Here is a 24,001-nt window from a genome sequence, read left to right on the forward strand (position 1 = left end):
TCCTTCATGTGACTTCTTTCTTGTAGGAACTGAAGTACGGAGATGGGATACAGCTGGCGCAGAGCAGAGAACTGGACGAGTGTTTTGCCCAGGCCAACGATCAGATGGAAATTACCGATAGCTTGATTAGAGAGATGCGGCAGATGGGCCAGCCCTGTGACGTTTATCAGAAAAGGTATTGCCCACAGAGCGAGCGTGGTGCCCGCAGGCCTCGTGGAGTTGCACTCAATCCCCTGACCCAGGTCTTCCCTGAAGAAAGCACAGATATTCCCCAGAAAGGGCTCCCTTGCTTGGTATTAGAGCTTAATGTGTCTCTAATACAAATTGACTAAACCCACTACCTTCATCTGTCGTGGAATCACAAAGCTGCCATGCGAAGAACTAAACAGACCTGCCCAAGAGGGCGTGCTTCTTTTGAAGAGTTGAGTTTGCTCTGAGACGTTCACTGTGCTTCCACTTAGGGGGCAGCAAAGACCTTTGGCACAGCGATTGACTTTGAAGAGTCTAAAATTAAGTCCAGCTCAGTTTAATGCATACAGAAATGAGACTCACAGAGTTGAAAATGCCATTTAAAGCAGAGGTGTGTAGTCTGATTTTGAGATCACACTACCCAGGGCGCATGGTCCTAGGAAATTCCCAGGGTGGAACTTGTGAGAAGGTACAGGATGCTGCCAGGTTGGGCAAAGGCAGTTACACTTGCTGTGGTGCTTCAGGCTTGGAGCATCAGAATATTTAAGGCTTTGCATGTGATCAAGAAAAAAAAAAATCTATGAGTAAAACATTTGTGATCTCTATACTGACACTGAGGGGGCCGTTTGGCCAGGACATGTTTCATGGGCTGTTTTCCGGCAGTGGTGTGATTGTTTTCCTTTCCTTTCAGACTGCTGCAGCTCCAGGAGCAAATGCGAGCCCTTTACAAAGCCATCAGTGTCCCTCGAGGCCGAAGGGCCAGCTCCAAGGGAGGTGGAGGGTACACCTGCCAGAGTGGCTCCGGGTGGGATGAAGTCACCAAGCGCCTCACCAGCGAATGTCTGGGGTGGATGCGGCAGCAGAGGGTAAGCAGCTTCCGGTGGGAGGAGGTTGGTTCTCAGAGATCCTGGCCAGGTGTGCAGACCTGGCGGGATGGGGGTCGGGACGTCAGCTGGCAGCAACCAAGTGCTGTTTTCGGCATTTCCTCATATTCTTTTACTTTGAAATAAGTGAAAATTCAGGGATTTTTTTCTTCCCCGTGTGGCTTAGGGAACCAGCCTCATTGCTTTATAGTCGTACTTTATCACGTAGGTAATATTTAACACGTATCACTGAATTGCTAGATGGTGAAAATCTAGTTCTCACCGTTCACAGCTGGAAGATCTGTTATGGGAGTTCATGCGCCAAAAAACTTCATCGCTGAGCTCTTCAGGTGTTACTGAGAGGTGCTTAAGAGAAAAAAAGCGAACATTGTGGAGGTTCATTTAAAATATTAACAAATTGGAGGAGCTGGACACGCAGGAAAACTGGACCTTCTGGTTTGGTCTCGTTGGTTGCCTAACCTTATTATATTTTTGAAGTGTCAGCTGTCTTGTGCAATCATGACATCACTTCTGTGGGAGAGAAGTGAAATGCTGGCACCAGAGGTGCTGAGCCTTTCCCTAGAACCGGAGTTTCTACAAAGGATGTTGCAGTGCTAATTATTGGTTTGTTGTTTTATGTAGTAATTATGTGCTGTAATGAATGTAGATGGGAATTTTGTAATGAAAACGCGATCCTGATGAGCTGTCCTTCTCGTGAGGAGGTGGGCGTGTTAGAATGATCAGTTGTGCAGAGATGCGGTTGTCGTTGTTGGAGAGAGTGGTTTCATTACTCGTTGTTGGACCAATTTAGCAGTGCTTCTGAAGTTTCTCAGCCACTTAAAGATTTTGTAGGTGTTCTTTGGCACGTGTGAAGGCTTATGCAACTAAACATGCATGTGTGCATTCGTTCATTCAGTTAACCTTTTCTCCCACGTATTATAAAGACTTCATAGCACTTACAAGAAGGTGGGGTTTGTAGAGGAGGAGAGTCAGTTGTCATCCCAGAAACCTAAATACAAACCTATTTGCATGTTTCCCAAGTCCCTTCTAATCTTTGAACACACATTTCTGGAACATTTACTATGTTTTGGCAGCATGCCAGAAAATGAGATTCAAAGCTTATGTCCCATAGCCCTGAAAAGGAATATTATCGAAGAAAACAAGATACATACAGCCAAATGCTAACTTTTTCTGCATGAGCTGTGCTAAAGCCCTGCTCAGATGGGAGTGGGGGAGGGCTGGCACTCCCGTCCCTGCGGAATGGAGCCAGCAGAGAAGGCTGGGCCAGGCTCACGGGGCTTGGACTGCATGGGGAGGGTCAGTGACCAGTGACAGACGTTAGGTGAAACAGCCTTTGAACCAGATTACTTATGAAATGGCAAATTCCCTCATTTCTTCTTAGTCACTCTGACGGTTCTAGAACATGACAGCTCATAATTTGTCATTTTCTGTATTCATGTTGGGTGTAGCCTTGTAAGAATCTTTTGTAGCTCAGCATTTTAAAATTTTGGAAAACGGCATTAGCACGTGGACTCAGCTTTCTGTCATGGCGGGTGGTGGGGAGAGGGGGTGGGGTGCACCCCTCTTACAGATGCAACTGATGAGCCCGCTGCTTTTCAGATCAAGTAGCCCCCAGGGTTTCAAAGGGATTAAAAGCAGTTTTATCACTTGCTGCTTGTTTGCTCTGGCGTTCCTCTTATCCCTTCTTCTCCTAAGCATAGCCTGCATTCTTCCTCTCACTCCCAGGGGACTGAGCTGTAGGGCCAGCTGATAAGGGAGAGGTGTCCCCAGAGGCACAGTCCGTACGCAGTCACACAGCTCCTGGGCCAGGGTTGTGTTTCCCTGATTTGTGTTTCTGCTGATGGATGGGGCAGATACTGTACACCTGGCTGGTAATGAGAGGTGGGATCGGGAGCCTGGTCATCTCATTAATTTCCCAGTGTACTCGCTTGTTTCTGCTTTAAAGTCGAAGTGAGCCACGGGAGAGAAAGGTCAGAGTCCTGGGTAACTTACGGTTGTCTGGTGGCTGCCCTTTCTGAAGGCTCGCCAAGTACATGAGAACATGGATGTGGCTTAGAACAATGTGTGTAATGTTCTTGCTGCAATACCAGTCTGCAATGTTTGCCCTCAGCATGTCCGAGAGATGACACAGGTGATTTGGAAATTTACATGAGCTCACGCAAAAGGAAGACAATAGACTTGCCACAGTACGAATCTTGTGAAATAATATGTTTGATTCTTACTGTGTGGCATTCTTAAATTGAAGTAGTGGAGACTCAAATTAGAAAGTTAGATTTCATTTTTATAAAGCTAACATAAATCCACCATCTTCATATTGCCAACATTCATTGAAATGAAGGCATTGGGTATATATTGTAACTTCTCTTTGAAATGGGTCATAGGGAGTTTTGCATCCCGAAAGGCAATGCTAAATTCTGGATTTAAAGAGTCAAAAATCACATTGCTCAACACAATTTAAAGAAATAAACAATGAAAACTTCTCTTGGGTCAACTGTTTAGCTTGGGAAGTAGTACCTGACTGAGCTTAATGAACCATTATTAACGCACATTTAAAAATAACTGAATATTGAAACGTCTATCAGTCTCTTATAACATTGTATCATACGTAGGCGCGCACCCACAGCTGTATATACACACAGGCCACCTGCATGTGCACAGGTAGATTTTTTTTCTTTAGAGGACGCGATCTAGGTTTTAAGGATCTCATTTTGGAATCATCTCTCCTCAGCCCATCTTGAGCTAGGGACACATAAGTTGAGGGGACCTCCAACTTATTACTGTGTTGGGCAGCCCTCCCTAGCTTTTTGGGAATTCCAAGCCTTTACAATTTTTTTTCATTTCAAAAATATTGACTGTTTACAGCTTCAGTTGTATCTCAGTGGAAGCTCTGTATGTCCCTGTGTATGTACCCGACCCCTGATGATGCTGTAGGTGAGGGGGGTCAGACATTGAAGGGCCCGCTCTCTTTCCCTTGGCAGGCGGAGATGGACATGATAACCTGGGGCGTGGACCTGGCCTCAGTGGAACAGCACATCAGCAGCCACAGGACCATCCACAACGCCATCGGGGACTACCGCTGGCAGCTGGACAAGATTAAAGCCGACCTGGTACTTCGGAACATTTCATTGTAGAGTCTTCTGGGAGTGTACTGAAGGATGCTGTAGTTAGTTGATCCCAGGCAGTTTGGGCTGAAACATGAGTCTGGGATTTCTTCCCCAACAGACTGGAACCTTTTTTTTTAATCTTGGCATTTTTTTTTTAATTGAAGTATAGTTGATTTACAGTGTTGTCTTAGTTTCAGGTGTACAGCAAAATGATTCAGTTATACATACATAGATATCTGTTCTTTTTCAGATTCTTTTCCCTTATAGGTTACAAAATATTCAGCATAGTTCCCTGTGCTATACAGTAGGTCCTTGTTGGTTATCTATTTTATATCTAGTAATGTGTATCTGTTAATCCCAAACTGCTCATTTATCCTTCCCTAGAAATTTTTAAAAATCCCATTTCATAAATGGGGATGTGGAATCAGAAAGACCGACTAGGGATCGCGCTAACCCTCCAGGACTAAACACACACACACACTCGTTTATGCCACTGGTAAATGCATGTTCTGAGGGCTGGTAGTTCTCTTCTGCACAAAGCAGACCGTCTCTTCAAATAGAGAAAATGCGACAATCCTCTAGTTTTATTTTGGCGAATCCTTGGTGCAGTCCTTGGTGAAGCCTTTCCTATGTGGTAATTAAACTGTATTTCTAATAAGGAAATCGTGTCTCATCCTGACATTTTTCCTTTGCTGAAAGGACTGACTTGAAGCTGGGTCCAAGATTACAGCCTAAAATATTCATCTGATTTTAAGTACCTGGCCACCCGATCTCTACACTTTAAATCACTGACTTTTTAAGAATTGAAGTATAGTTGATTTACAATGTTGGGTTAATTTCTGCTGTACAGCAAAGTGACTCAGTTACACACACATATATATATACATTCTTCTCCATATTCTTTTCCATTACGGTTTATCACAAGATGTTGAATATAGTTCCCTGTGCTCTATAGTAGGACCTTGTTTATCCATGCTGTATATACTAGTTTGCATCTGCTAATCCCAAACTCCCCCTCCAGCCCTCTCCCACCCCTCTCCCTCTTGGCAACCACAAATCTGTTCTCTATGTCTGTGGGTCTGTTTCAGTTTCGTTGATAAGTTCATTTGTGCCATTTAAATCACTGACTTTTGGGGCTTCCCTGGTGGCGCGGTGGTTGAGAGTCTGCCTGCCGATGCAGGGGACGCGGGTTCGTGCCCCGGTCTGGGAGGATCCCGCATGCCACAGAGCGGCTGGGCCCGTGAGCCATGGCCGCTGAGCCTGCGCGTCTGGAGCCTGTGCTCCGCAACGGGAGAGGCCGCAGCAGTGAGGGGGCCCGCGTATAGCAAAAAAAAAAAAAAAAAAAGTAAATCACTGACTTTTGTACGTGGCCCGGAGATGCCCATCCCCACTTTTTCCACCTTTTTTTTTTTTGCCTACTTTTGTCTACCTGAGTATCTGATCAGATCTCTCCCTCTTTTCTCTAAGATCTGAGGAGTCCTAAATGATATTTTCAAACTTTTAAAAGTTTGTTTAACAGTGATTCTTTAAGCGACAGTGATGAGCCCTTTCCTTTTAGAGATGCCACCACCAGGCCAGTGAGGTTTGCCTCCAGATCAACTGAGAAAGGTCCCTGTGGGTGAAAGATTTCATAGAGCAAATTCTTCTTTCCACCAGGGAATCTGAAGTTAGTACGTATTTGACAGAAGGAGATTTAGAAGGGCTGTTCTCTCTATATAAACCCTCAAGGGGAATTAAATAATTACTCACTGTTGGTCTTCTTCTAGCGTGAAAAATCTGCAATCTACCAGTTGGAGGAGGAGTATGAAAACCTGCTGGTAAGACGACTTATTTCTGAAGGCTCTGTGTTCAGTGCAATTCGGTTGTAGAAATGTGGACCTGGGGATAAAGCACCTGCTTGGCGTTATCCCTAAGGACCCAGGAAGTGCCTTGGAAGTATACCAAGGGGCTTATAGATGCTGATTTTATTTCTACTGCTGTGTTCCCTTTAGAAGGAAATTTGAAAAGAATTTTTTTCTGAAGACAGTACTTAGTTTTTGCAAGTTTAAGTGTCTCATAATTAGCACTTGTTAAGTACTTGCAGTTAAAGCCATAAAGCTTTTCCACTTGTGAACTGTAGCCTTTTTAGGAAGTATAAGCAAAAGTAAGACTTGTTTTCCTTAGAGAGAGGTTTATCAGACCATCATCACCATTTTATGACAAACTGAATCAATTACTTGACTCATAAGGAGAGATATGTCCATTCTTCTGCCTATTTGTGTCACCCTGTCTTCCCTTTTCCAGTATTTCCTTGTTGGCAGTGATACTATTTAAATAACATGGCCAGTGGTGACACAATTATTTTCCAAGGTGATGGCCCCTTGACTTTTGGGGATGTGGGAGAGGGCAGAAAAAGCTTGATTTATCTTTTTTAATAATCTATTTTCTCTATATAATCTAAAACTAATTATTGAAGCCAAACACCAGTGTCTGAATCAAGACCCTTCTGGATTAGGCTATTTCTTTGAATCTAAAATTGACCCCTTACTCATCCTAAGTTTGGGTGGGTCCTTTTCACCTACCAGCTGATCAGTGAATGCAAAAGATGAACATTTGACCGATTCCTGGGATTTTTGTTGGTAAAAGGGATCAGCGAGGGTTTATCTGTGAAATCTGCAGGGAGCATCATTCATTTGCATATTGTTGTCCTAACGCTGCTTTGACCTTCCTGTGCAGAAAATATCCTTTGAGAGGATGGACCACCTGCGACAGCTGCAGAACATCATTCAGGCCACGTCCCAAGAGATCATGTGGATCAATGATTGTGAAGAGGAGGAACTGCTGTACGACTGGAGCGACAGGAACACCGACATCGCTCAGAAGCAGGAGGCCTTCTCTGTAAGCCCCGGGGGTCGTGCGGTGCTGATGAAAGCACTTGTGATCGTCTAATCGGCCACCTGTGATGCAGCCTCAGTGGGGTGGTCGTGAAAAACCATTCCTTTCTGAAGGCTTTTCCGTGACCTAAGAGAGGCAGTGCAGGGCTTAGCATCTCAGAGGACAGCAGACGGGGTGAGGTTGGTTCGGTCAGACATCCTCGAGTGTGTGCACCGCAGAGTGTGGTGGCTTAGAACCGAGAATTAGAAAATCTCACTATGTGTTGTAGCTCTGTCCCTTCACCTGGGTGAATTCAGACAAGCCGTGTCACCAGTCCGGCCTCAGCTGCTTACTGGATGATCTCAGACATCCTTTCTGGTCTTAAAAATGCTAAGATTCTTGAGGAACACGTAATGCAGTTCTTTGACATTGTTCATTTCCAAAATGCAGTTTTGTGTTTGACTTCCTTTAACAATGGCGGGAGGGATGGAAGGCTGCCGGTGACTTGTTCTACAGGACTTGTTTTTCTTTTATTCGCAGATACGCATGAGTCAGCTGGAAGTTAAGGAAAAAGAGCTCAATAAGCTTAAACAAGAAAGTGACCAACTTGTCCTCAGTCAGCATCCAGCTTCAGACAAAATCGAGGTGGGCTTCGTGAGATTTATATTCTTATCAGGGGAAAATAGGGGGCCCTTTTCAAACAATAAGACTGTACAGATGAGTGGTTCTGACCCAGCACAAAGCCGTGACAAGTTGATTTTATCAATACCCTAGACCGGGGGTTGGCAAGCTTTTTCTGGAAAGGACCAAATAATAAATATTTTAGACTGGCAGGCCATTTGGTCTCTGTTGAAATTAACTGTGCCATTGTAGTGTGAAAGCAGCCATAGCAACATGTAGATGAACGGTTGTGGCCGTGCGCCAGGGAAACTTTATTTATAAATGAAGGTGGTGGCCCGGATGTGGCCCTTGGGCTGTAGTTTGCTGACCTCTGCCCTAGACTGCCATCTCTGGGCTGTGCTCAAGGCTGACATTAGCTGGTAGCACTGGTATGACCATTTTGATTGTTTAAAAAAATCCAGATACTTCCGTATCAGTTGGTAAGCATCACTGCCTTCGTCCCCCACAGGCCCTCTTCATGGCAGGTACCTTTGTAACTGAAAGTAGGGGCAGTCCAGCTATTTGCTGCTCAAAAGCTAACAAAGGGGCTTCCCTGGTGGCGCAGTGGTTGAGAGTCTGCCTGCCGATGCAGGGGACACGGGTTCGTGCCCCGGTCCGGGAAGATCCCACATGCCACGGAGCGGCTGGGCCCGTGAGCCATGGCCGCTGAGCCTGCGCGTCCAGAGCCTGTGCTCTACAACGGGAGAGGCCACAACAGTGAGAGGCCTGCGTACCGCAAAAAAAAAAAAAAAAGCTAAGAAAGAGGCAAGGTTGGTGGAAAGGAAAGTGTCCTTTATTTTGGATGCCGGCAACCTGTCCAAAGGCCACCTCCCCCCACTTAACAATCAGGGGCCAAGAGCTTTTATCGATGCGGGTAGGGGGCTACCTGTCGAAACAGCACAGTCAGCTCTGACAGTCATCTTAAAATTTGTCATGCCGTGGTCCGATCAGCGTCATCTTGATTGTTTTAAGTGCAGTTAGTCTTTAGTTCCAGGATCGGTTTGTCCCCATTTCTTTGAGGCCAGTTCTTAGAACTGTGGCAGCTTATGTCATGGCTACAGTCTGGTCATCATGTAGTTCACTTCTTCCACCTGGTGTGGGTTTCAGTATCTATCAGACAACTCACAGGATATTGTTCAGAATATTATCTATAGCCCTTGAGGAGGAACTAAAGGTCCTTGACTAAGCTTAATGAATAAACTATTGTTATTTAGTCTTGTTGGACTGTTCCTTTGTTTCTGCATTTTCTCACTTCTCTGATTAAACTTATTCTTTGGCTAAAGTTTTTTCACAGACAGAAGGCAGGTTGAGGACATGGGGGGCAAGGACCATTGTGTCCTGCTCTGTTTCACCTTGGACCTCCGCATGATCTAGCAGCGGTACAGGAACAGGGCTTGATGCCCCAGTGCTATCCCTGTTCTGACTGGTCTGTTTTGATTGGTCAGTAGCCATGCCATTTGGATGAATATTTTGACTAATACTCCTAATTATATCCATGTGTTAAAGCTGTTTTTTGGGGTTTTTTCTGGTTTTTTGGCCACCCAGCTTGCAGGATCTTGGTTCCCCGACCAGGGATTGAACCCGGGGCCACGGCAGTGAAAGTGCTGAGTCCTAACCACTGGACCACCAGGGAAGTCCCAAAATTGGTTTTAAAATTTAATTTCTACCATACCAAGAGTGCCCTGTTGGGAAATTCTGGTTTCAAGTTTTAGAAAGAAGTTTGCTTGATTTGGAATTAGATAAAAAATGCTTCATGGTTTTCATTCAGGCTCACCTATCTATGAAATAACGGATGCCTCTCTATGGCCGAACGGTGGAGAGACAGCTGCTGTTTTCTTGTTTCAGGCATATATGGATACTCTCCAGACACAGTGGAGCTGGATTCTTCAGATCACCAAATGCATTGATGTTCATCTCAAAGAAAATGCTGCCTACTTTCAGGTTTTTATACCTAGTAATCATTTAATTGTCTTTTGGGTCTTCACAGCTTCTCTTCCAAATGTGTTTGAAAAAGCACTGAAAACAATCTTCACACTATGGTGTGAAAACTATTTATTGGTTTTTAGTTTAGAGGAGCACAGATTGGTCACCAATCATTCAAGTAGCCTCTTGCTCTCAGATAAGTTAATATACTTTCTGCTCAAATTCTTTCCTTTAACCACCTATCAGATAGACTCGTAGGGAAGATAATCCTTGAAGTTGAAATAGTAGGTGATGCTGCGTATTGAGTTGCTTTTAATTGACACGGGGTCACCCGCATCCTTAACAGTTTTTTGAAGAGGCCCAGTCGACGGAAGCCTACCTGAAGGGCCTTCAAGACTCCGTCAGGAAGAAGTACCTGTGTGACAAGAACATGCCCCTGCAGCGTCTGCTGGAGCAGATCAAGGTGCTAGAGGTACTGTCTCAGACCCAGGCCCTTACCCGGGAATAAAACAAATGCGCCCACCGACTCAGTTCAGATTATCTGCGTTTGTATTGCTCTATAGAGCCACGAGCGCCCAAAGCCCAGGCAAGCGTTGTCTTCATTTTCAGTGGTTTTTCTCAAAATCCATTTCTTTGCACGATCAGCTGCTGTGGCACGTTACTTCTGCTTCAGTAGTTATGGGTGCTCAGAACAAAACCGGAGAGAGCACTGATGACTTAACATGACAATCCCTTCGGAAAAGCGTACTTCACATGTTGTCGGCATAGCCTTTTTGCAAAGTGATGTTCTTTCCCGCCCACCTAATTCATGGCTGTGTTGCCTCTGTAGCGGCTTCTTTTGAAAGGTACCTGTGGTCCCTGCAGACAGATGAATGGGTGGTTTTTTGCAGCTAATGCAGCTACAGTGGTATCTAATTTGTAATGTCATGGTAGCTATCGTAATGCCCTTTGAAGGTCTTATCTCACTCTCAGAGATTATCTGTGTTCGAGTATGATTTTATTTGCAATTGCAGCAAGAATGGGAGAAAATCCTTGAGAACAAGCGCCAGGTGCAGAACTTGGTAAACAAGTCCAAGAGGATTGTGCAGCTGAAACCTCGGAACCCGGACTACAAAAGCAATAAACCCATTATTGTCAGGGCTCTCTGTGACTACAAACAGGACCAGGTGTGTACTCGGCTAGAATGCTGCCCAAGTTTTCCCTTTCTTTACGGATGCATTTTTATCCAGGGCAGAATTTAATTTAGGTTTCAGTGAGCACCCTAGTAAATGTCTTTCTTTTGTATACAAAGTGGCAAGCTGTTGAAAAAATGCAGTGATTTTTGTTCTGAGTTGTATGATAGTTGCAAATAAGTAGGACAATAGTTATTTTTAAACTATTCTAATTCTGTTTTAAGGCTTAAGCCTTCTTTTCTTCCAATATGCAATTAGCATCTGTGATCCCTCTTTAAATTTCTGAAATATAAAAAAAAAAGAGACACGTGGCCATTATGCTGCACGTAAAGGGAATGTCATTGCGGATTTTATGCATTAAATGAGTGACATCAGTTCTGTAGGCTCAGTGGTAAATACAAACATTTATATAGAAAGATGACTTGGTTTTAGTCATTATCTATGTAATTCCCTCTATTTTCTTATAAAAATTATGGAGGACTTAAGAAATAAAAATGTGATGAGTTGGTGAGATGGACATTATAAAACAATGGAGTTTATTCTACCATGCAGAAATGGTTTTAGAACTTGGGTGGAGAGAAGTAAGAAATCTAAAGGGAGATGGAGATACCTCCATGTCGAACTTGTTTCATTTTAGTAGTTAAGATAGTTGGCATATTTTAAATACCCATTTTAAGAAGCTATATAGAGTTAATTTAGAAAAGAAGCTATTTAGATGCTGGAGTTAATTTAGGAAGTTATTTTTCTGGGGACCTGATACCAAAATTTTTTTGTTTTTATTTAACAATTTTAAGAGCAAATGAATGAGACAAGTGACTCCCACGCACTGAACTCTACGATATAAAACACAAACTCACAAAAGTAGAAAAGCCAGGGGGTGAGTTTTTGCTTTCCAGGAGGATGGCTCACTTCACCGGGGGACTCCCCTGGCTGTCCCCTGGAAAGTCACTCTACCTAATTCCCTTCAGACACACCTTGTAGGCTCACCTGTCTTATTTAAAGCATCAGTCGTGTTGGGTTGTGTCCAGATCAGCTTCAATTGAGGCAAAAAATACTAAGAGCAAAGCTGAAACAGCGCATCATCACTGCTGCTGCTTCTGTTCTTGAGCAAAAAGATAAAAACGTGGGCTCGTGGATAAAGCCAAAACACAGTGCTGCTTGCCTTGCAGAAAATCGTCCACAAAGGGGACGAGTGTATCCTGAAGGACAATAACGAACGGAGCAAGTGGCACGTGACTGGCCCGGGCGGCGTGGACATGCTCGTGCCCTCCGTGGGCCTCATCATTCCTCCACCCAACACCCTGGCCGTGGACCTCTCAAGCAAGTACGTCTTGAACTTCCTTCTGGCCGTGACATGAACGCGGGTGGGGAGAAATAGGGCAGAGGCTGATACGAGACATACTGCTTCTTACTGCTGTCACCTCCCCCCAGAGGGGGACCCGGTGAAGGTCCCTTTGCCTTGTCTTGAGGTTTTCTGTTGCAGATACTGTGGTTATCTTGGGAAGATGAAAAGAATGTCTGACAGCAAAGGAGCTCATTCTGGCCATGCACTTTAAAGACGGTGTTTTGAAATTCTTCTGCCTTTTAAACCATCAGTAGTTTGGCCTGTAGCCACAAATACAAAATGCACTTGGCATCAATATTTGGCCATCAGTAGGTGGCACATTCATTTGACAGATTGTCTAGGGCACATTCTTCCAAACCTTTTATGATGGAAGTCTTCAGCCCGCTCAGGGTGGGGTGAGGGAACCCCGTGAGCCCGTGTCCAAGCTCCAGCAGGCGTCTGTGACCCGAGACCCATTTCTCACTGTTGCCTGCACGGCGCCAGACCTCCGTCAATTAAAAAGTTGTTGACAAACAACCCAACAACCACAAATTGTACTGCCTGTTTTGACCGAAATGATTCCAATGTATCGAAACCCATGTCGGTCATGGAGAATGTACTTTTGGGTATTAGTCTAAATCCATTGAAATGTTGAATGTTTTGCAAATGCTCCATTCACCCATTGCTCTGTTAGTTCTCCTTTGAGTTTTCTGTGCCCTTGGGGGAGCGTGGCCAGGTTTCCCGTTTGGGATGAACTTGGAGAGCCGGGCTAGCGTGCTTTTTCCCTCTGCACCTCCTAGGATCGAGCAGTACTACGAAGCCATCCTGGCCCTGTGGAACCAGCTCTACATCAACATGAAGAGCCTGGTGTCCTGGCACTACTGCATGATCGACATCGAGAAGATCAAGACCATGACCATCGCCAAGGTACGTCCTCAGGACCACCCGCTGCCTGGAGGGGCCCCCCAGCTGCTCCCTGACGTGCGGTTTCTACCAGGCAAACCTAGCTGTGCAGCTGATGCTTTTGTGTGTCAACACGAGAGTCGGCTGAGCCTTCCTTAGAGGTTCTAGTCCGTCCAACACAGGATGGGAGGGATTCACAGCCGGCCGGTTAAGAGACAAACAGAAGTACTAATTAAAGTTACCGGACAAGCCAGAAGTCCCTGTGGGAAAGGCATGAGGTCCTGTGGTACTCAGGGTCCGACTCTCCTTAGATGTAATGGAAAGTGAGGGCATAGGTATTGACTGGATAGCACAGAAGTAAAAGGTGGGCGTTGAATTCTTGGAAGCATTAGTTACCCTAGATCAGTGGTTTTCAGGTAGTGGCCCAAGAATCCAGGTGAGGGAGTCCTTTGGGATGACAGGGACAGCAGGGAGGAGAGGGGCAGGGAATGGGTAAGTTGGGGGCTTCCCTTTACCCCTTTAACTCTTTTCAGTCAGAGCAGCTTTGCTGTGATCTGCTTGACATTTGGGGCTTCTGAGTCCTATTTCCTTTGAGGAAGAAAATTCCATAGGAAGAAGAAAATTGACAACCCGCTGCTCTGGTTCTTAGGCGCGAGCTCTAAATCATCAAAGACCTTTTCTGCCTTAATGGGTCTTTGAGGGGCGTTGCCTCCAGCGCCACCAGAGTCGTGCATTTCCCAGGAAGCTTTCTTGGCCACGCTCTGGGGCCAAGAAACACTCCCCGCCTGGTTTATTTCCAGCTGAAAACGATGCGGCAGGAAGATTACCTGAAGACAATATCTGACCTTGAGTTACGCTACCAAGACTTCATCAGAGACAGCCAAGGCTCAGAGATGTTTGGAGATGATGACAAGAGGAAAATACAGACCCAGTTCACGGATGCCCAGAAACACTACCAGACCCTGGTCATACAGCTCCCCGGCTACCCGCAGCAACAGACAGGTTGGTTTAGAGCCAGTCCTTCTTTGTAGCCACCATACATGCCGTTTTCAAAAGAAAGTACGTAGTTTGCCAAAAGCTAGTTGCAGAATCACTCCTTTGAAAGATCGTATATCAAAAGTCATTGAGATGCTAGGTTTTCAGAACCAAATCAAAGGAAGTAGCGACACTTTCATGCAGCATGGATGTTTTCTTGAGGCCTTGCGCCCTTCTAGCCAAGAAGTCTCTGATTTTTGTGGTCCTAACATTTTTACAGTAACCACAACTGAAATCACTCATCTTGGTTCCTGCCAAGCTGTCAACCATAATAAAGTAACTGAAACCAACAGAGAAAATGACAAGCAGGAAATGTGCTTGCTGATGGAGCTCCAGAAGATTCGCAGGCAGATGGAGCTCTGTGAGAGCAAAATGACCCTTAAAAACATCCTTCTGGCAGATCAACGGTCTTCGCACCACATCACAGTGAAGATAAGCGAGCTAAAGGTAGGTATCCATTAATGTTTTGCTTGATTCTAGGTGTATTTATATTTAACTGTGAAGTAGTAAAAAAAAGACCTCCTGGTTTAAATATTTATAGGCAAGAAACCTTCATTTTCAAGAAAAGAGGCTTCTGGCACAATTTCCTTTTTTCTTTCCCATGCTGCCGAATCTGTGGAAAGATACCAGGCTGGGGATTCAACCACCTTTGCTGTTAGTTTGTGGGCCACTCAGTCCGGCTGCAGTGTTTTTCCTTTTCTGCAATGTAGTGCTTTGTAGATTTCGAAAGTTTTCACAAACATTCATTTGGCTTGTGCCTGAAACAACCTATGATGTGGGCTAGACAGGTAGAATGATCTTACTTGTAGACAGTAGGGGGTGGGGTAAGAGCTGCAAGGCATCGGCCGAGCTGGGACTGCAGCCCAGGTGTTTCAGTGTCAAGCTCAGTGATCTCTTCCGCTCAGCCAGGCCCGGGCACTGCGCTGGAATCTACGAGGTATATATTCTAAGGAAGAGGGTCACATTTACCCAGTGCTGGTAAGGCCTCCCTGATGAAGGACATGCAAGGTCAACTCTCACTTGAGTCGTTCACATTTCGTGGGCCTTTTGAGGACATGAATGACGGTGAGAAGCATACAGCTAAATCAGAAGCGCTTCCCTTCTTTTCGGACAGGGCTTACAGAATGATTCTCAAGCAATTGCTCAAGTTCTCAACCAGCTGAAGGACATGCTGGCTAACTTCAGAGGTTCGGAAAAATATTGCTATTTGCAGAATGAGGTATTCGGATTGTTTCAGAAACTGGAAAATATCAATGGTGTCACAGACGGCTACTTAAATAGGTAAACGCGACTGACACTGACCTCAGATATTTGGCTTTTCTCAAGCTTCGTTTTCTGAGACTTCATTTGCTTTATGTGCTGGTTGCTGGAGCTCTTGCCTTATGGGTTCTCTTTTCATTGGAGCCTCACTCACATTCTTCTGTGCTTTTGAGAGAGGGTCCTCCAGCCTAGGGTGCCAATCCCACTGTTCTGAACTCCACTGTCTCTTCCAGCCAAGGCATCCTCTAAAGGCCAGAACTTAGAATTCTTCCATTGATGCAAGATGGTGTTCTGAGTCATGAAAGAGGGAAAAAATGAGGGCTTCCCTGGTGGCGCAGTGGTTGAGAGTCCGCCTGCCGATGCAGGGGACGCGGGTTCGTGCCCCGGTCCGGGAGGATCCCGCGTGCTGTGGAGCGGCTGGGCCCGTGAGCCGTGGCCGCTGGGCCTGTGCGTCCGGAGCCTGTGCTCTGCAATGGGAGAGGCCACAACAGTGAGAGGCCCGCGTACCGCAAAAAAAAGAAAGAAAAAAAAAAAAAGAGGGAAAAAATGTATTGCTCCGTAACTTATAAAATAAGCAGGGTAAATTTTTATCTGCTTTCATATTGTTCCCTTTTACGAAGAGTGGCGAGAGCCCGAGAGAGTTTCCAAGTCTAATTATGTCGCCGGCAATTTTATTTTTGCCTCTTTGGCACTCGACAGCTTGTGCGTGGTGAGAGCACTCCTGCAGGCCATCCTTCAGACGGAAGACATGCTGAAGGTTTACGAAGCCAAGCTTACTGAAGAGGAGACTGTTTGCCTAGATCTGGATAAAGTGGAAGCTTACCGCTGCGGACTGAAGGTAAGGAGAAGGGTTGAACAGCGAGCGGCCCGGCTTATGGGAAAGCATACAGGACTACTCAGTCCCCGGTGGTAGAGCCTCACTAAGTCTTCATGGGTTTGGAGGATTACTGGATTTCATTGGCCACACGTGGTTGACATCAGCCGTTATCTCTAGAGCACTGTTGTCCAGAGCGTGTTGGCAGGACCTACGTGAGAAAGTCCGTTTGTGGTGAGATTAGTCTGGGGAACGCGAGTTAACCACAGTTAAGCTGGTACTGTAGTACTTCTCAGAACCTTTAATAGGTTAATAGATTTTATAATTTTTCAGGAACGGAATGGAGTGTGATATGTAGCATTTCTCAAACTAATTTACACATCGAATCTTTTTTTTTTTTTTTTAACCAAGTTGGCACAAGGAACTAGGTCACTGGCACAAATATAGGAGATGCAATCAGTAGATATATTTTCCTTGTGGTGTAGCATCAAGCGGGAATGCGGTTAATTTGTACTTTTTTTTCCTCCTGTGACAGAAAATTAAAAACGACTTGAACTTGAAGCAGTCCTTGTTGGCCACCATGAAGACAGAACTGCAGAAAGCCCAGCAGATCTACTGCCAGACTTCACAGCAGTATCCAATGTACGACCTGGACCTGGGCAAGTTCAGTGAAAAAGTCACACAGCTGACAGATCGCTGGCAAAGAATCGATAAACAGATAGACTACAGGTGTGCCAACCTCCTTCCATACTTTCTTTCATACTTTCTTACATTTGGTTGTTCCCAAGATAATGTCACTTGAAGTCATCACTGTAAAAAACAGTGGTTTTGTTTTGTGTGTAAGTTCAGCATCCTGGGAGCTCTCTTCACGCACTGGCTGTGGGCAGCTTTGTTGACAACAGGAAGAGAGTACATCCAGTGGCTGAGCTTGAACCAACCTGTGTCAGAGGCCCTTCAGGTTCTTAGGGAAATAATGAAAGCCATTGATCAAGTTCTTTTGTGCCCTGTAAACTCCTATTATGACTGTTGGAAGGAGTAGCTCCTTTGAGGGAGCATTTTCCAAGAGTTTGTGAAAATTAAATCTTACACAAAAGAAATGCCTTACTGCAAATGAGGGTTTAAAAACATCTCCTGAATCTTGCTTATCGTTTATTTTACGAGCAGTGCTTCTTAAAAACATCTCTATTGATATATAATTCACATGCCGTATAACCCACCCACCGAAAGTGTCCAAGTCACTGGTTTTTAGTATATTCAGAATGTGTAACCATCCCCACGATCTAAGTTAGAACATTTTCATCACCCTAAAAAAAAACCTCATATCCACTGGCAGTCCCTCCCCATTTCCTCCCAACCCTCCAGCCCCAAAAAACCACCATTCTACTTGCTGTCTCTATAGATTTGCGAATTATTCTGGACATTTCCTATGAATAGAAAGATACAATATGTGAATGTTTTTTTTTCACTGAACATAATGTTTTCCAGGTTTATCCATGGTGTAGCACGTGTTAGTACTTCATTTCTTTTCATGACTGTATAATATTCCATTGTATGACTGTATCACATTGTGTTTATTCTTTCATCAACTGATGGACATTTGGGCTGCTCCCAGTTTTTGGCTACCGTGAAAAGTGTTGCTACAAACATTCATGTATAATTTTTTGTGTGGATGTATGTTTTCAGTTCTCTTGAGTATGTGCCAGGTGGAATTGCCGGGTCATGGGGTAACTCTGTGTTAAATACTTTTGCAGAGCAATAGCGATATTTAATAATTTTATTATCTCTGTTTGCCCCAGATTATGGAACCTGGAGAAACAAATCAAGCAACTGAGGAATTACCGTGATAACTATCAGACTTTCTGCAAATGGCTCTGTGATGCCAAACGCTGCCAGGATAACTTAGAATCCATGAAGTTTGGAGATTCCAGCATGGTCATGCGATTTTTGAATGAGCAGAAGGTATAAGGCAATTTGTCATTGCATAGATGTCACTGGGTGTAACCTGTGTTTTCCTCTGGTTTTCGTAGCAGTACTTAGGTTTAAAATGATAAATTTTTAAAAAACTTTATTGAAATATAGTTGATTTACAGTGTTGTGTTAGTTTCAGGTGTACAGCACAGTGATTCAGTTATACATATATATACATTCTTTCTCATATTCTTTTCCATTATGGTTTATCACAGGATATTGAATATAGTTCCCTGTGCTACACACTAGGACCTTGTTGTTTGTCCATTCTGTGTATAATAGTTTCCGTCTGCTAACCCCAAACCTCCAGTCCATCCTTTCCCCCTGCCACCCTTGGCTACCACAAGTCTGTTCTTGCTGTCTGTGAGTCTGTTTCTGCTTCATAAATAAGTTCGTTTGTGTCATATTTTAGATTCCACAGATAAGTGATATTATATGGTATTTGTCTTTGTCTTTCTGACTTACTGCCCCTAGTATGATCATCTCTAGGTCCATCCATGTTGCTGCAAATGGCATTATTGCATTCCTTTTTATGGCTGAGTAGTATTCCAGCTGTGTCTATATACCACATCTTCTTTATCCATTCATCTGTCAATGGACATTTAGGTTGTTTCCATTTCTTGGCTATTGTAAATACTGCCACTGTGAACATGGGGATGCATGTATCTTTTGATGAAATGATAAATGATAAATGATAAATAATTACTATTACTAGTCCATTTTATGAATGCTTAAATAGTGTCCAGAGGAAAAGCAATTGAGAAATTTACAAAGAAATGCAGTTGTGAACATGGAAATAATGTAACGACCGTCATAGTAAAGTATCTTTATAAATTGAGGTGGTAGGACCAGAAGAGAGTGCCAGCCAGATAGTAACCTCTTAGATCATAAGAACTTGAAGATCTTTCTTCTATTTTCTGAATAGAAAACATGCTCATCTCCTAAGGTTTAACTGTGAGACTATGGGGTCTGAACATGTAGTCATAAACTGAGGGAAAAAAAAAACAAGTAACAGTGGTTAAAGAATGAAAAAAACATTTATTTTAAATATGTCTACATTTTAACATTTATAAATATTTCCTTTTCTGTATAGAACTTGCACAGTGATATAAGTAGCAAACAAGACAAATCAGAAGAAGTACAAAAACTTGCCGAACTTTGTGCAAATTCAATTAAGGTATGTACGTTTCACAAAGAATGTTGGTGTTTCATCAAGAATATTATTAACCATGTTTGCTTCGGCAGCACATATATTAAAACGAATGATACAGAGATTATCAGCCTGCCCTTGTGTAGGGATGACATGCAAATTCATGAAGTGTTCCATACTTTTTTTAATAAAAGAATGTTATCAACTACATTATTTTCTGATTCACTTTAAAGATTACAGACTTCTTGAGGACAACGGTTATGGTTTTTATATAATCTCTCGTGAACAAACTGTAAATGCTGTTATCCATTAGCTTGAATTGATTATACATTGGCCATATCTACGGGAATGGGCCGGTCTTCATCCTTTAGACTGGTGGTGTGTGCAGAGATCTCCACTTTGCATATAAAGTGGTGCTGCTTGGTTTAATAATGTCGTATGATGCTGGACACTAGCAGCACGTGATGGCCTTTGGGGTTGGACATTAGAAGTACAGCTTGGTGATTTAAAGCTTGGGAACTGTAGCCATCAGTGACTCCTTTTAAGTCAATTAAGTATGTTTTTCTGAAACATTATTATTCTGCAGGATTATGAACTGCAGCTGGCGTCATACACCTCAGGACTGGAAACTCTACTGAACATACCTATCAAGAGAACCATCGTTCAGTCTCCTTCTGGGATGATTCTGCAAGAGGTAGATATGTCATTACCCATCTCTTAGAGCTCGCCCCTCCCTCTGCATCTTCTCTTTTCCCTGTCTTTCCTACCCTCCCTGAATTCATCTCTTGCCATAGGGTATCCATTCAAAAAGGTTTAATAGGTTATCCTCTCTCTAGTGTAAGTCATCAGCATAATGCATTTTAGGGAATGATCAGTGAGAAGTCTGGGTCTATTGCTCATACATTAGAATCTTTGCAGAAACTGGGCTTAAATTCTGGGTTTAGTGAGGGGGACATTTAAAGAGTGGAAAACATCCAGTCGATTTCTAAAAGACAACTTCTTCTCAAAGGTGTCAGAGAACATCACCCATCAGATGGTTTAGGGGGAACACCTGGAGTGGTGAGGATGAAGTGTAAGGTTTTTGGCCCTTTGTTTTATTGTACTTTATTCTTTTATTGGGTTTCGGAATTAGCACAGGTGAAAGAAGGGAATTCACTCCTTAAAATATAATTTCACTATTGGATTGTTTTAGAAAACAGTTGGGCAGCTCGCGTAGGACTTCTTTTGAACGCAGTGCCTTTGATTTTTCCTTGCACTTCTTTTCTCCAAGGCGGCAGAGATGCATGCTCGGTACATAGAACTTCTTACAAGGTCTGCAGACTATTACAGATTCTTAAGTGAGATGCTGAAGAGTTTGGAAGATCTGAAGGTAATTTACTTATTTCCTTGGAGGATCAAAAAAGAAAATAGAATGGAACTTAATTATTACTGCCTCGTTATAACATGAATTTGGACATACTCATTGGCAAAAGTGTATTGCCTCTAAACAGTTAGTATGATATAGTTTATTCATAAATCAGGTGTCAGTCCTATTCTCCAGTACACTGCTCGGAATGCACTCAGGTAGTATTTTCAAAATTATAGCTATTTTTCCTTGCCGTAACCCCCAGTAATTTCATTTAATGTTTGGTCAAGGAATTTGCTTTCTTTCTCTCTTGGTGTTAAATTAAGAAGAACATCCAGGACTGGCTGGATTTGAATTTTCCATGTCGAATGGCTGTTTAATTTACTCCTCATTTCTAATATTCGAATTGAGTTTATATGGAAACTTACTTGATACCTGGAAATAAAGGAAACATAATTTAGGAGATCATAAGCTTTTGGTCTTGGAAGAAATTCCCTCATTCACAGATGAGGAAGCTGAAACTCAGAGAGGGTAGATCCCTTACTAAGATCACGCAAGCAGTTGACGGAAGAATTATGACAAGAATACAGATGTCTTGAATTTTTTGTCTAGTAGCTTTTGCCTTGTATCAGTGTCTACATGTGTGCTCGTGTGTGCGTGCTTGTCTGTGTGTGTGCAGGTGTGTAACAGGAAATGAGAAAGCACGTTGGTCTTGGGGGGAGGAAGTACCACTTCTTTCTTATGATGTGAGGCATCTTTCTTTCAACACGCTTTCTGATTTCCCTTCCACAGCTGAAAAATACCAAGATCGAAGTTTTGGAAGAGGAGCTCAGGCTGGCCCGAGACGCCAACTCTGAAAACTGCAGTAAGAACAAATTCCTGGATCAGAACCTGCAGAAATACCAGGCGGAGTGTTCCCAGTTCAAAGCAAAGCTCGTGAGCCTGGAGGAGCTGAAGAGACAGGCTGAGCTGGATGGCAAGTCAGCCAAGCAAAATCTAGACAAGTGCTACAGCCAAATCAAAGAGCTCAATGAGAAGATCACCCGGCTGACTTACGAGATCGAGCATGAAAAGCGAAGCAGGAAAACCGTGGAAGACAGGTTTGATCAACAGAAGAACGAATATGACCAGCTGCAGAAAGCGAGGCAGAGCGAGAGGGAGAGCCTCGGCTGGCAGAAAATAGAGTCTGAGAAAGCCATCAAGGAGAAGGAGTTCGAGATAGAGAGGCTGAGGGTTCTTCTGCAGGAGGAGGGTACCCGGAAGAGAGAATATGAAAATGAGCTGGCAAAGGTAAGAAACCACTATAATGAGGAGATGAGTAATTTAAGGAACAAGTATGAAACAGAGATTAACATCACAAAGACTACCATCAAGGAGATATCCATGCAAAAAGAGGATGATTCCAAAAATTTCCAAAACAAGCTCGATAGATGCATGAAGGAGAATCGAGATCTGAAGGCTGAGATTGTCCGGCTCACCGACAGCATCCTGCAGACCACGGAGCAGCGGAGGCGGGCAGAAGAGGATGCCCTGCAGCAGAAGGCCTGTGGCTCCGAGATGCTGCAGAAGAAGCAGCATCTGGAGATGGAGCTGAAGCAGGTCATCCAGCAGCGCTCCGAGGACAGCGCCAGGCACAAGCAGTCCCTGGAGGAGGCTGCCAAGACCATCCAGGACAAAAACAAGGAGATCGAAAGACTCAAAGCTGAGTTTCAGCAGGAGGCCAAGCACCGTCGGGAATATGAGAATGAACTGGCTAAGGTAAGGAGCAATTACGATGAGGAAATCATCAGCTTAAAGAACCAGTTCGAGACGGAGATCAACATCACCAAGACGACCATCCACCAGCTCACCCTGAAGAAGGAGGAGGACACCAGCGGCTACCGAGCCCAGATAGACAACCTCACCAGGGAAAACCGGAGCCTCTCGGAAGAAGTAACAAAGCTGAAGAACGCTCTAGCCCAGACCACGGAGAACCTCAGGAGGGTCGAAGAGAACGTCCAGCAGCAAAAGGCCGCGGGCTTGGAGATGTCGCAGCGGAAACAGCAGCTGGAGGTGGAGCTGAAGCAGGTCACGCAGGTGCGGATGGAAGAGAGCACACGGTACCGGCAGTCTCTGGATGATGCCGCCAAGACGATCCAGGATAAAAACAAGGAGATAGAGAGGCTAAAGCAGCTGACAGAGACGGAAGCAAAGCAGCGGAAGTGTCTGGAGGATGAGAAGGCCAAGTGGCAGAGGGCACAGTGTGAGCTGCAGAAGGCCTACAGCAGTGCCACGGAGACAGTCAGCAAACTGAAGGTGCAGGAACAGGAGCTGATATGCCTGAGGACGGACTACGAGCGGGTGTCCCAGGAGAGGGCCGTCAGGGACCAGGACATCGCCCGCTGCCAGAGCTCCCTGAAGGAGCTGCAGCTGCAGAAGCAGAAGGCAGAGGAGGAGCTGGTGTGGCTGAAGCGGGCGGCCTCCGAGGACTCCTGCAGGAGGAAGAAGCTAGAGGAGGAGCTGGAGACCCTGCGGGCGTCCCTGAAGGAGCAGGCGATCCAGGTCACCAGCCTGACCCAGCAGCTGGAGCAGGTGTCCATCGTCAAACAGAGGAGCGAGGACGAGCTGCAGCAGCAGCGGGACGTGCTGGACGGCCACCTGCGGGAGAAGCAGAGGACCCAGGACGAGCTGCGCAGGCTGGCCTCCCAGGTCGAGGCCCTGCAGCAGCAGCTGCTGCAGGAGCGGGAGAACGCCAGGCAGGCGCATGTGCGGAGCGAGCATCTCCAGAAGGCTGTTGAGGACAAGAGCAGGAGCCTGAACGAGAGCAGGCTTGAAATCGAGAGGCTGCAGTCGCTGACTGAGAACCTCACCAAGGAGCACCTGCTGCTTGAGGGGGAACTGCGGAACCTCCGGCTGGAGTACGATGACCTCCAGCAGGGCCGCAGCGAGGCTGAGCACGACAAAAACGCCACCATCTTGGAGCTCCGGAGCCAGCTGCAGATCAGCAACACCCGGACCCTGGAGCTGCAGGGCCTGATTAATGATTTACAGAGAGAGAGGGGAAATTTGAGACAGGAAATTGAGAAATTCCAAAAGCAGGCATTAGAGGTATTCACAAATATTTGATCGCCGCTTCACTTCCTCTCAACTAACTCCCTCCACAGTCCTCCCAGCTGGGCTGTGCTCTTGCTGCTGGGCTGGATGCTTGCATACGTCTCGCTTTTCTTTTTGATGCTGTGCTGCTGTCTGTCCTAATCCAGACGCTACTTCAGGGTCATTTCAGTGCCATTTGCCCTTCTCTTCTACTCCCACAGCGAGTGCCCATCCCTGTGTAACCCGCACTTGGCTCTGCTCTTCCAACTTTGGCTGGGGTGTGACATCTGAGCTCACTTCCTCTCAGTGTTCCACTCTGTCTTCTAGAAGGTGGCTCTTTGTGAG

General features: G+C 44.9%; 1 protein-coding gene and 1 non-coding gene across 4 annotated transcripts in view; both read left to right on the forward strand.

Moving 5' to 3' along the window:
* The window catches only part of DSP (desmoplakin), a 44,887-nt gene that overhangs the window by 16,295 nt on the left and 4,591 nt on the right, over window positions 1-24,001 (forward strand). For 2 of the 3 annotated variants that reach the window (XM_033863815.1, XM_019944970.3), the window contains exons 3-23: window positions 27-175; window positions 881-1,055; window positions 4,052-4,180; window positions 5,944-5,994; window positions 6,893-7,054; window positions 7,571-7,675; window positions 9,536-9,631; window positions 9,960-10,085; window positions 10,627-10,779; window positions 11,955-12,109; window positions 12,910-13,036; window positions 13,813-14,014; window positions 14,268-14,494; window positions 15,162-15,328; window positions 16,007-16,145; window positions 16,657-16,850; window positions 17,918-18,080; window positions 19,183-19,266; window positions 19,826-19,933; window positions 20,510-20,608; window positions 21,377-23,671. In XM_033863815.1, the coding sequence (XP_033719706.1) occupies window positions 27-175; window positions 881-1,055; window positions 4,052-4,180; window positions 5,944-5,994; window positions 6,893-7,054; window positions 7,571-7,675; window positions 9,536-9,631; window positions 9,960-10,085; window positions 10,627-10,779; window positions 11,955-12,109; window positions 12,910-13,036; window positions 13,813-14,014; window positions 14,268-14,494; window positions 15,162-15,328; window positions 16,007-16,145; window positions 16,657-16,850; window positions 17,918-18,080; window positions 19,183-19,266; window positions 19,826-19,933; window positions 20,510-20,608; window positions 21,377-23,671 (5,106 nt within the window). The remainder of the gene's footprint in view (window positions 1-26; window positions 176-880; window positions 1,056-4,051; window positions 4,181-5,943; window positions 5,995-6,892; window positions 7,055-7,570; window positions 7,676-9,535; window positions 9,632-9,959; window positions 10,086-10,626; window positions 10,780-11,954; window positions 12,110-12,909; window positions 13,037-13,812; window positions 14,015-14,267; window positions 14,495-15,161; window positions 15,329-16,006; window positions 16,146-16,656; window positions 16,851-17,917; window positions 18,081-19,182; window positions 19,267-19,825; window positions 19,934-20,509; window positions 20,609-21,376; window positions 23,672-24,001) is intronic. The other variant, XM_019944971.3, reaches the window with a different exon arrangement.
* On the forward strand, window positions 19,321-19,422 carry LOC117314002 (U6 spliceosomal RNA). The gene has a single exon (XR_004528693.1). It is a non-coding gene; the product is annotated as a U6 spliceosomal RNA (small nuclear RNA).

This window comes from Tursiops truncatus, chromosome 10 (genome assembly GCF_011762595.2).
Source record: "Tursiops truncatus isolate mTurTru1 chromosome 10, mTurTru1.mat.Y, whole genome shotgun sequence".
Lineage (NCBI taxonomy): Eukaryota > Metazoa > Chordata > Mammalia > Artiodactyla > Delphinidae > Tursiops > Tursiops truncatus.